Raw genomic sequence first — 12,779 nt, 5'->3', positions numbered from 1 at the left:
AAAGCTAAAAATAAATTACTTTTCCCTATGCAGTTTCTTGGTCCAAGTGCCAAGTTGATTACCCAGTAACCTACGTCATGAAACATTTTAAGGCAACATATTGAAAAAAAAAAGATTGAAGGATTTTTAATATTTAGTGGCACAGAAAAGTGTACCTGGTAGTCTAAAATGCTGAATCCTAAACCATTTTTGTCTTTCTCCAGTTCAATAATTTTCACATCAGGAGACCATAACGCTAATTCCCCTTCTTCTTCTTCATCAGGATTAATGTTTTCCTCAGGTTTCACCTAAAAAATAAGAACTCTAGTTCACATTCTATGCTTTGCAGTTATTTACAAGCACTACTAACTCAACATTGGATTACTATTAAAGACTCATACATGCCCTAAAATACGAATTTCTATTGAAGTAGAACTTGATCCAACACTATGAGTCTCACTTCAGAGATTGGTACCTTCTCCAACTTGATGCCTTGGATATACACTGCGTTCTGAGCACTGGGGCCCAACCTGGCATATAAGCATCCCTGTATTAGTCAAATTAGTTGTAGCAATATTACTAACCTGTTACATGTTGATGAACTTCAGCTGTCCCATTAGATGCATAAAGAAAAAATAAATATCTTAGCATACAAGATTTAACCAACCATAGTCACATACTGGAAAAACCAGATGTTAGATATGAACTGACACTTGTGGCATTTAATACGTAGACAAAAAATAGCTCTTAAGTTGTAACCATGCAAGTCGGATCTGCTTTGAAAGAACAGTTTCTGGCTTTTGTATTTCAGCACAAAAACTGTGAAAGAAGAAAAGTTACTCAATTTTATCATGTAAGGACAACTTCCAAATGCATTTATTATTATACAAGTACATATACCAAAAAGGCATCTTTGTTTGTTTGTTTTTTTGTTTGTTTTGTTTTTGTTTTAAACTTCCATATGTTTTAATCTAGCTACTGATTCTACCAGTTAAATCTTTACAAACTATCAAAACGTGATGCCACAGGGAAAACATTAATTGCAACTTCACACTGTTTTGACTATTTCTCTGTACAAATATTGCATGCTGCACAGAGCACATCCATGAGGCAAAAGGAAGGATTTCTTCTTCTGCACACTTTTTTGTCTCATTTTCTCAGAAGAAAGTAGAAATACTCTGAGATTACTCCTTTTCATTAGAGACTTCTATACTGTCTTATGGCAAAGATATACCAGCAGTATGCACGTAGAAAGATTTCAATAAGATACAACATTAAAAACACACTAGAACAACTTCTGTACGTAATGGAAAGATCCTTCTACAAAAAAGGTTTGATGTTGTCCACTCTACTCTTCCATGAAATGTCCATATTTCATTTTTTAACTCTCCTCCCAGAAATCCTACCTTACAGGAAATTAGATCAGAAAAGATGAGAAATCAAGGTGTAAATATACGTTATAAATAGGAACAGCCATTACAAGTGTCAAGCTTTAGTTCAAGACTTTAAAGCTTCTGCAATGGAAAGAAACATTAAGTTTAATATTTTTCCAGTTCTATAAAAAAAACCTACTCAGAACATGGAAGTAATCAGCTAATGGTGGCAAGGATGTGATTTAGTATAATTCAAAGCTCTCACTCACCTATTAAGTGTAAGAATGATGAATACGATGTACATAGTCAGCATGCATTGGTGATTTACCTACCTTGTATTTATAGTACAATGAAGTTTCTCCCTTTCAACCTGCATAAACTGCAGTAAATGTAACACTGCTGCAAACATGAACTCTCTCTCACTGAAAAACCAGCAGTCCCTTACAAGCCCAAAGTGAGTCACAAAGGCAACTGCAGATAACAACTAAAAAGAAAACTGGGTTTAAATACCTACAAATGTATATTTAGAAATGTTAAGATTGAAAAGTCTGGACCAAACAACAACAAAAAAAGAAAACAAACACACTCTCTAGAAAGCTAAATTACTTTCTCAGAACCATATGCATGTTTGTTTGTTTTTTTTTTAAAGTGATCTTCAATATACCCAACTGAATGACATGAGAAGTCTACCTTTTGTTCTGGAGATGGAACTCTCACAGTGGGTTCATCCACAAGAGACTCACTGCCATCATCAAAAAGTCGCCGACAGCAAACCATTGTAAATGGAGGTGGCACTTCTTTTAGAAAAGTGATTGCCTCACGGCGTGACTTTCCATACAGCTGAACTCCATTTACCTGAACAGAAAACACATATTCACACAAAGTTATACAGAAGGATATCAAACAGATTACTTTCATCAATTTTGGTGTACTTGCCTTTACTTAGTTGCATGTGAAGATCTCATTTTACCTAGGAATTCCAGCAAAGCTTGCATTGTTTTATTAACAACTGCTCCTTAAGTATATATACATGCATTACTATGAATGTTAAACTTGATCTTGTGACTATTGCTACATCATATCTCTGCTTTCTTCAGCTTCCTACAATTCATTTTCCGGTCACTAGTTTTCCTAGCACAAACTCTTCTAGAAATTACTTTATTCTGACTTGCTTGTTTGTTAGGAATTGCCTTTTTTTTTTTTTTTTTTTTTTTTAAGCATTAGGGTTATCTATTTGAATTTAAACAGAAATGTTCAGTTTTCAAAAACGTTTAAGAAAACACAAATTTTAGCTCCAATCAAAAACTTGAAGTCAGAACTGGCCCATCTGTCAGTGCTTCAAATTGTAACAAATTGGTTGAAACTGATATACATCCTACACAAAACATGCAAGAATGGTTATACAGTAGAAAACAAACCAATTACAGTAAGCAATTAATCAGAAAACCCTGACAAGGGCCTAAAGTTACAACCCCACACGCTTTAGTGCTCCTGAGTGACAAAAGAAGACTATAAGGCCACTGTTAATGAATATTTTAAAACACAGACTTCTAAAAAGGTAATAATGTTGCTTTATAAATGAGACACTACAGGAAAATAAAAATACAGGGATGCATCCTCTTTTATATACTTCCATGATACGTAGTATCATGAGGCTACTTCTAACTTGCCCTGTAGTAATGCTATTAAATATGAGCCATGCAAACTGTCAGTAGGTGTTGTAGGTGTCAACATGAAGACTTCCATTGACAAGTACTGCAGCCCCAAAAGAGAAGAGGTTTAACCGAGTTAGTGCTATGGATTCAATATCAACCCTGCCTTTATCTCAGGGCTCTCTTTGAGGCCACCTCAAATCTGCTCTCGTGACCAAATGCCCAATATGGCTGGATTTCAACTAATCTACTTCCAAATCTGCTCCACAACACAGACCAAAACAAAGTGGGAATAACTGAAGTTTTCTGGTAAGATCACACAGCAAACTCATGTTACACACCATTTTAAATCAGATTTTATTTTTTCCATCTTTTCTTTGCACGCTTTACAGTATAAACATAGTTTATACTGCTGAGAATCAGAGTTCCTCTCCTACTAAAGAACACCTAAGGAGAAAATTCAGAATGCTAAAGCTTGTCTGCAACACTGTAAGATGAACTACCATGCTTTTTTCTGTAAGAACTGCATCAACTGCTGAGCTATCAGGCTAATCCATTAGTTAATTATTTAAGCAGAAGTATCTCCGTGTAAGGATTTTTTAATGCATTGAGACTGGCAGTGTGGTGGAAAGTTACCAGCATTTCTCAGCATATTGTGATTGATGGAGAAGAGCTACTGCTCACTCCCAAGCAGACTTGGGGACTCCCATTTCTGCTTTTACAGCTGCCAGAAATTGGTCTCTAGACACACAAGGTGCCATCACCCCCTTCAGTTACCACAGCCCTCCAGTTAGCTGTGCTATCAAATAGGAGTCAGTGAAATTTCTCTCACAAAACTAGAAGAACAGGAGGAAGCAATTTACTTCTAAAAAAGAACACAATGAAATCAGCTAAAATTAGAGAAAAAAAAGAAAATACCATGTTTTCTATCATAATTCAAACACATCATTAAAAATAATCAGCAGTCAACCTCACTATATATTAAAGAAAATTCCTGTACTGATTGCATTTTAATCCCACTTGTATCAGGCCCAGGTAGAGCTGCTTGTTTGGGAAATAGGGCTGTCACATTTTCCATTGCAAACCTCTACTTAAAGGGATTTATAACTTGGCTGCAAAAACATACTCTGGGTTAAACCTGGCATATATAACTTTAGCCCTGGAGCACATTTTGATTTTGTTATTTTTTTTCCAGCTACAGAAAAAGAAAATATATGCCCACTATGTCTGGACGTATCTGTGTACTTAACTGTAGATACACAGTAATAAGTGAAATTGATAAAAAATAAATATAGAATTAAAGTTTCCTAAATTACTTTGCAGTAATTGCTTCTACCATACAACTTTTTGTTTAGTGGCCAAGAAATTTAAATGACACTTTCAGCATTCCATTAATCTCTTCCTTCAGGAATCGAGATTTCCTCCATTAAGTGATAACTGGAAGAGATGGTTTAGGTCTTAGTGATATCAGTATGAATTTTTGATCAACATCAAAGGGTGAACAACAAGTAAAGGCAATAGAGCAGTACAGCTAACAAATTAATCTTTCAGAAGCCTTAACTCTGTTCCCATTGATGTCAATTAAATGTTCTTTGCATCCACTAAAAACATTCAAAATATTTCATAAACAGTGTTTAACAGGAAATTAATGACTGCTTATTTGCAGGCCAAGATGTTGACAGATACAAACACAAAACAGGTATTATTTTAATTTGATTAAAGGTATATTCTTCCCGAGCTGATAGGTCTGGTCTGATTCTGATAACTTCAAAGCTATCCCAGTACTTCTCTATACATATTTAAACTGATGTACTACCTCTCAGACACTAATGTCTCTCAAGACTCAACAAGCAAGTTAAAATGCTTAACAGGAATTTCTGAGACTGCCATACATTTTTTTCAGGAGTGAAAAATATTAAGAAAGATCATCCACCAGGTAGAGTACAAAAGTTAATGCCAGTTTGCTCAAAAAATGGAAGGACCACAGATACATCTACATTCAATATTATTTCAGCCCTTGTGATGCCTGATAATTGTGTTAAACACTTCAGAAAAAAGCACGAAGTCACTAAGAAGTCACAAGGAGATGCACAAGGGTGGTGAAATGGTTAAGAAAACGTGAGGCTTCCAAAGAGTTGCACTGCTTTCACAATCAACTCATTAAAATTAGTATTGCGCACACTGCAACCAAACTAAAATCTAATAGGAGCATTTTAGAAAAGGTTTAAAGAATGCATTACTTCTGTTTGCTTTACCTCTAGAAGTTCATCCTCCAGTTGCAGAAGACCAAGTGTTGCAGCAGGACCGTCGGAAGCAATTGATGATATGTAATGATGTCCATCAAACGTGTCAAGCTCAACTCCTAATCTCAAAGTATGGATGGGTAATAGCTGCCAAAAGATGAGACACTATATATCTGCACCTACTATAATATGAACACATTTAAGACTTAACAGCTCAAATTAAACATGGTGAAACTATTGTCTTAATTATTGACTAACACTGTCTGTGTTACAGCACAAATGTCCAGAATTTCTCTATACAGACCATTTACACACACAAAACCAACCCATGAATCCTTTGCAATGTACTCTTAAACAGTGCTGCCATTTGAAAAAAATGCAAGGAAGAAAAGCACCACTCAAGTAAGTCTATCCTACCCAAACAGAGAGTTTTGAAAAAGCTGACAGAAATTCCATCACGACCATTTAATGCTAAGTCAACAACCCATCACAGGACCAGCTGTCTTGACCCTTGAGGATCTACACTACTTTCAGAGTAGGAAAAATATCCATGGCATCCTCTGCACATATCTAATCTTATTTCTGCAAGGTAAATTCACTGATTTTGTGTTAGCCTTTTCTCATGGGATCCCTTTTATTCTACTTTTTTTCCCCTCCAGAAAGCCTCCAATTCTTATTGCCTTTCTGCGATCCAGACAAGACAGCAGGGATCACAGCAACCCACGGAGAGGAGGCAAAAATGATCAGCAGCATCTGCTCCTTCAGTTTGGCAACTTTCTGGTTCTTTATTACTTAAGTTGAGACACTGAATCTCCTCCCAGTTTCCCAGTTTATTCTGGATGTTTAAAGCAAAAAGGAGCAATCCATTCATCATCATTTCCTCACAGCCATGCCTTATTCTGACTTTATGGTCTTCCTTCACTGAGACAACCCCACAAGCACATAAATGCATCACTTCAAAAACTTTGTTTTGCAGTACCAGCATACATACCTTGAAAGTCTACCAGAAGTTTCAGAAGAAAGAAATTCTAACATCCTAACTAAAAGGCCACGCCATCCCAAGGCTGGATCATTACACTGAATCCCTGCACAGGATTATGACACTGTTTAACAGAGTTTCAAACCCTCCTTCATTCTGCAGTATCTTTCAACAACTATTCTACAACTGAATTTCAATGCAATTAAGCACCCAACAATTTTTTTAGCTTGGTTGTTTTTTTTGTTTGTTTGTTTTGTTTGATTGTTTTTATAAAGGAACATTTTCCAATTGTACTAAAAATACTTTGGACCAGTCCAGAAAATAGGCAGGCCATAGGCAGCCTCTTTTTGAAAAGAGACTGATAACTGGAATCACCCCAAATTTATGAAATATTTATGAAAATATTTACGAAATAAGCAAATGTGGAATTTTGAGTCATAAATGGCAACATACAACATGAAGGAAAAAATCATACAAGTCATACCTTTGAGTACTTCTGGAGTTCTGAGTCATTTGTAATGGGCATATCCACGTTCACAACCTAAGGAATTATACAGCGTAACTATTTTCAATACCAGGACAATATTATATTGATGCAGAATAATTTTAAATGAGTGGTAGAAAACCTCTGATGCCCAATACTTACATTTTGCAATGCTATGATTATGCTTTATTAGCAGATTCCAATATTATCCTGAGTGACAATTTTAGTCAAGTCCAGTAATCCTCTATAAGCACAAAATGCCATTACATTTGACACAAATACCCACAGCAACTTGCCAATCAGAACTGAAAATTACAATGGCCTAAATTATTCAGGCAACAGTAGAGCCACCTAACATCTAGACTAAATCTCTGTCTTCTGCAGAATGTTTCTAACATGGCTTGAAATACATGAGTTTAATTACAAATTTGAATGCAAAATGAATCATATACAAGAGATAGAAGAAATCCCTTCAGTCTATCTTTAGGATTTGTTTTTTTCAATTTGAATGCAATAACTTAAATATTTTCCACCAATTTTCTTGTGAAGCTCTTTTTTAACAGAATTCATTTGTAGCCATGGAAGGATATTTATTCCAATTTTAATTGTAATCAGATGAAATCTGAAGTGATCTATGGTCCAAGGCTGAAGTCTGGGTCACTGTCATGGCAGTTTTTGGGAAGTCAGCTCTATTTCTTAGATTGGAAACATATATAGCCTTGCAAAAATCAGGTAACTGTTTCCATTCAGGCTCCCTTAGAAATTTCTAGTGTAACAAAGTATCTAGAAAGCAACCTCAAGTCTTGGCTTGCTCTTCCAGATTAACTTTAAATAGGGCTCCCAAAGTCCTGCCTTTTACCCCTGTACCTCAGGTATTTTTCCCAACAGACAGAATCTGTTTCATGTCCACCCAGTTGTAACTAAATGAATCTAGGACTGATAACTCCTCAACCTGACTGTTCTCAGCTCGGTACTTGGCAACAAACACCACACAGCCATAAATCCCTAAGCAGCCTCCCAGGGTCTCTTTCCTTTCAACAGGATCTCAGTTTTGTTCTTAAGTTGCTCCCACAAAAGACTGGAAACACAGAAGCCACCAGTGACATTAAATCCTCTCTTCAAACAATGATTTCCTCTGAAGAGAAATACTTAAGAGAAGTCCTCCGACTCACAGTCACTTTCAGGATGAGTTTCAGGGGATCTGAGAGTAGGGGCAAGGACAGTGAGAAACAGGGAGCGAGCCATCAGACTGCAAACAAACTAAACTCTGTTACTTCACACAGCCAAGCAGAGCAGATGACAAAAACCGGAAGAACCAAAAACTGACCTTCAAAACAGGGTGTTGTAACAGCTTCCTTCTGTTTTTCAAAAGGACCAACTACGTCTTAACCACAATTAACACTAAATGGTCTTAAAAGTTGTGCCAGGGAAGGTTTAGATTGGATATTAGGAAGAATTCCTTCACATAAATTGGAACGCGCTGCCCAGGGCAGTGGCAGAGTCGCTGTCCTTGGGGATACTGAAGAGATGCAGATGCATCACAGTGTGGTGGTGGACTTGAAGCACGAGGTTGATGGCTGGGCTCAATCTTAAGGGTCTTTTCCAACCTAAGTGATTCCGTGATTTTCACTCCTGCCATTTTGCTGGCGGCAGCTCACGAATTAGAAACGCACAGTTTCACAAACTAAGCAGGTTTTTGTCCTCTGTGGGAAGCACGATAGTGCTAAGGAAGAAATATCAGACTCCTGAAATGTAAGGATGGGAATACCAAGCAACTGAAGTGGGCAGCCGACCAGATTTATGACACCACGTACATAATCTTATACGAACTTCAGATCTTAAAGCAGTGCTAATGGAAAGAAGCGAAGCGAGTTTCTCAAGACAATTCTTAAAGCTACTTTAAATCTTCCAGCGAGCAATTGGAATGATGGCTACTCCAAGTAGTAAAAATAAGTGTCTCTAAATCAACTGGACAAGCATTGCAAAGACAAACAGGGCATTTCGCTGGTGGCGGCGAGAATTTTTTAAGGCTTCAGAAGGAAGGTTGGCTGGAATTTCTTTTAATCTGTACTCACTGGCTAACGTAGCACTGAAGAGCAATAGCTAATTACCATTTCAGTCAACTCCTTATGACAATTCATCAAAACAATCTTTTGCTTGGCAATTATTTAATACAAGGTGAAGAAATATCTAATAGGCACTGGCACCATGAAGTTACATTACCTTGAATTACTTCCTGTTTTTCCTGTATGGTTGAAAATCATTCTTACATCTTTCTAATCAAACCCTGAGATTCTCTGTGAAACATCACAATTCTACCTTTTCTTTTTTTCTTTTCAGTGTGCAATAAACCAAACAGTCTCTCAATAAAATCATAAAATTGCCACATATTTTAAGTGGCTGCTGCGACGTTGATTTAAAAAGACAGCCAATTTTCTTAAATCCCCATTTCTGTCCAGTATCTGTGTAACAATTTAACAATAGTATTTATATAAATAGCATTTACAAAAAGTATCAGCTATACCATTTCTGTATTTCAGCCCCGATGCTAATGGAAACAAAACTTGATGTTACTGATCTGTTCCAAATGCTGAACAGTTCTATAAACAGCCTGTAATAAGCTCACAAAGCTGTAATTTTAAAAAATAACACACATGAATGTAGTTTATTGAAAGGTAACATACCATAACTTCATATTCAGGGCCCAGCAGGTTTTCCCACTTGGACTTTAGATCATATGCAGAAGATAATGGGTCTCTTCCTAAATATGAAAGGGAGGATTACATTTTGCATTCAGAAATACATTTGCTTCTAAACACTTCCATAAAAATTCAGTGTAAATAAAAGATTATAGGAAATAATCACATGCGCAAAAAAAAAGAAATTGCATTAAGCTGAGCCTATCAAACAGTGCAAATCAAAAATGACTTTCTAAGGAAAACAATGCAAAATGTCAGCTAGTGCTAAAGTGTGATTTATTCAGCTGAGTGGCAGAAGAGGTGATGCTTGCATTGATGAGATGTGAGTTCTGTCCCGTATAGTACTGTAAATAAATCATTCTTTCAGGCTGCAAAATAAATCTCACATGACTTCATAATTTGTTGCTATAAAAATGCATGCCACTCCAAGGGACCGTTATCTTCCACCAAAATGAACCCCTGAAGAAGTAAAACACCTGACAAGATACTGCTGTTATCATGGAGCTGTGTAAGCACAATGCAGTTATACACTTTATTTATACATTTGGCAGGTACAAAGGCTTGTCTAGTTTAATTAGGCCAGTAAGTAACATGAGCTTTAATATAAGCTCCAGTTCTAAACCAGTCTTCCGTGGGAACTTGCCTATCTTGACATTTATATCTTTTCAGCTTTCTTACTTATGCAACCAAGGCAGTATTACAGTCATGTAAGACAATTTGACAGAGCTAGACAGCATAAAATGACTGGCTGCCCTGCATTTGACCTCCTCCAGAAGCTCAGCACACATATAAAGTTCCAAGCTGAAGCAACATTTAACTGGTAGGAATCAAACTCTAAAGCAAATTTCATCTAGCAGCTACAACAGCAGCAACTGGAGTCTGAATTACTGAAAACTGTTTTTTTTCCCCCGAATGACTGTAATAGTTTGTCAGATGTCTAGACAAGGCACAGACCACTTAGTACTGCCCATGTGTCACACTGAAACTTAGAATGTAAATCACAACCTCACATTTTGCACACAAATGAGCAAGCAAAATACTCAAATCGATTCTGAAGTCACCAAGAAGCTCAGAACTTACCTAGCAGGAAAAGAAAAGACACATGGGATGCCTAGCTGCCTTCACTTTCAACACCTTCATAGATTGCAAAGATAAAACATGCGAGCTTTGCAATACAATTCTCATTACCTCATCTTAGAACTTCAAAGTTTTCCACTCATTAAAGGTATAAAGTTAAGTTCTACAACATAACTGTATTTCCTCCATCACTTTCTGTCATGTCAGATAGGCAAATTCTGTCTGACCTGCACTGAGAAATTACATTGTTTAGAGCCTAGGAACTGAGATTTCACTTGGGAACATCCAGTGCGCCTTTAAGCAACAGTCTCAAGTTGACTTAGGTATTCAAGGATTCCAGCAATTCAGATAACCATTTTCTGTCACCAAAAGAAACTCCACCAATCATGGTGAAAACTTGGGTGTTTTTTTTTGTTTGTTTCTTTCTTTGTTTTTAGATACAGACCACGGCTCTCTTTGAAATAAATTATCTTCTTTAGAAAAGAGAAGACAATTTGTACTGCAATTCTGGAACATGTCTTGAGACGTTTTCTTCCATTTGAATTTAATTGAAGTTTCTAGGGAGAAGTCTTCTTCATGAGCTGTATCATCAAGCATAGGCTGATTGCTATCATTTACTTCCCAACTGTAGCAAAAACAGAACATCAGTGCATCTTCTTACTCCTCCTATTTGCATAAACATTTAGAAACAAAAAATCTTCAGTTTCTTTTCTGACTACTTCCAAGCGATACCTTGAACACACACGACTTAAGAATCTGCAAAGCCCTGTGCAGTCTGATACGGATTTTAAGGTTCACCAGGAGCAATAAATCTTAGGGTCAGGCTCCAAGTTCAGTTCAGCAACTGTAAGCTATGTTCGAATTGGCTGAAAACAGATTTCTTCATCAATTCCTAAACACATTACCAAAACTCTATAGGTTGTACAGAACATGTGCTGATGCACATCTCCGCGTGAAGTTTTCCCCTTTCTTTATTTCAAACAAGCTTGGAAGTCTCTGTGTGTAACTTCCTCAGAACTGTGGAAAAGCAGGATGAGCAGCTTTGGATTAGATACATTTAATTTCAACGCTATCGCTCAGTTCACCTAAATGCTCCTTTTCCCCCCCAAACAGCTTTTTCCACATGATAGTTAATAGAAGGTTTCTTTTTAGTTTCTCATCCAGCTGGACTTCTCATGACCTGAGACATGTACTACATCTTCTGGAATGTGCTTCAGAAATGAAAACGCTTCCTAGGACAGCTTCTATTAGCAATAACTTTCAACATAATTACAGTCCTGTCCTTCTGCCTGCACTTCCACAGTTTTTCCTTTCTCACTTGACAGCATCAATTAAAAAAAAACAATCACACATGTACTGTAAAAATCGTATTTTTTTGGTTAAAATTGCTGGCTTCTTCTGAACTGGAATCTTTTCTTCTTGTAATTTCCTCTGGATTTTGTGAACTCACTACACAAGGACATCTCCTGTACTCTAGTATATTTCACTAGCACACTTTATCTTCCCTACTGTTGGATGTTTTTCTCCAGCCATCTTTAAGCTCCCAGTTACCATCGTCACATCTTCAGATTCTGAGTGCTGCTTCAAGGCAAAAGAAAGCAGTTCTGCCCAGCTCACAGCCTTGCAGATGCAGCTGTTAAGTTAATTGCCTTTAGTGTGCTAGCAGAAAGTTTCAGGCCTTGTGCACACTGCATCCTAAACCGTGTTGCATTTGTAATAGCATTGTTTAAGCACGTCTTAGCCTGGTCAGAATTACTATTTAATACCTCTCCAGGAAACACAATTTAATAAGAATTTCACACAAGTGGGCTTAAAAGGAAGCAATACATAATTTATAAAACATACTTTTTGCATTAAAATTTTAAAAGCATTTCCAGAGAATAGTCAGAGCCTTAAATTAGCAGTATTTACTTTAGTACCGTTATAATGAAGTGTCCATCACCATGTCCAAAATAAGCACCTATTTTTGAAATCTGGTGACTACACCGAGGCGAAATCTTAGACATCATATTACAGCATGAATAGAATTCACAATTAAGTATTTCAACTTTTTTACAAAGATGCACACATTTTACAGCAAAAAGGTTTTGCAGAACCCTGTAAATTAATGTGGTTTTTCCCTACGAAAAGTTTAATTAAGCAATGATGTTTGCTTATTAAAGGCCACCGATTCCATACTCCATTTTAAAACCACGTCCCTTTCATTTTCCTGTAGGTCCAAAAAGGACCAGCACAAGATGATACCAAGGGCAAATTTTGGTATCTCAAGACACACTGTGCAAACAAACACATC

General features: G+C 36.7%; 1 protein-coding gene across 11 annotated transcripts in view; it reads right to left on the bottom strand.

Moving 5' to 3' along the window:
- PATJ (PATJ crumbs cell polarity complex component) overlaps positions 1-12,779 on the bottom strand; it is a 145,983-nt gene that overhangs the window by 108,446 nt on the left and 24,758 nt on the right. For all 11 annotated transcript variants that reach the window (XM_090146792.1, XM_031603529.2, XM_090146791.1 and 8 more), the window contains 5 exons: positions 9,395-9,471; positions 6,711-6,767; positions 5,260-5,394; positions 2,043-2,207; positions 156-287 (listed from right to left, as the gene is read on the bottom strand). In XM_090146792.1, the coding sequence (XP_090002918.1) occupies positions 156-287; positions 2,043-2,207; positions 5,260-5,394; positions 6,711-6,767; positions 9,395-9,471 (566 nt within the window). The remainder of the gene's footprint in view (positions 1-155; positions 288-2,042; positions 2,208-5,259; positions 5,395-6,710; positions 6,768-9,394; positions 9,472-12,779) is intronic.

Source organism: Phasianus colchicus, chromosome 9 (genome assembly GCF_987193195.1).
Source record: "Phasianus colchicus chromosome 9, bPhaCol1.hap1.1, whole genome shotgun sequence".
Lineage (NCBI taxonomy): Eukaryota > Metazoa > Chordata > Aves > Galliformes > Phasianidae > Phasianus > Phasianus colchicus.
Note: the sequence above shows the minus strand (reverse complement) of the source record. Positions and strands in the feature narration are given on the sequence as shown.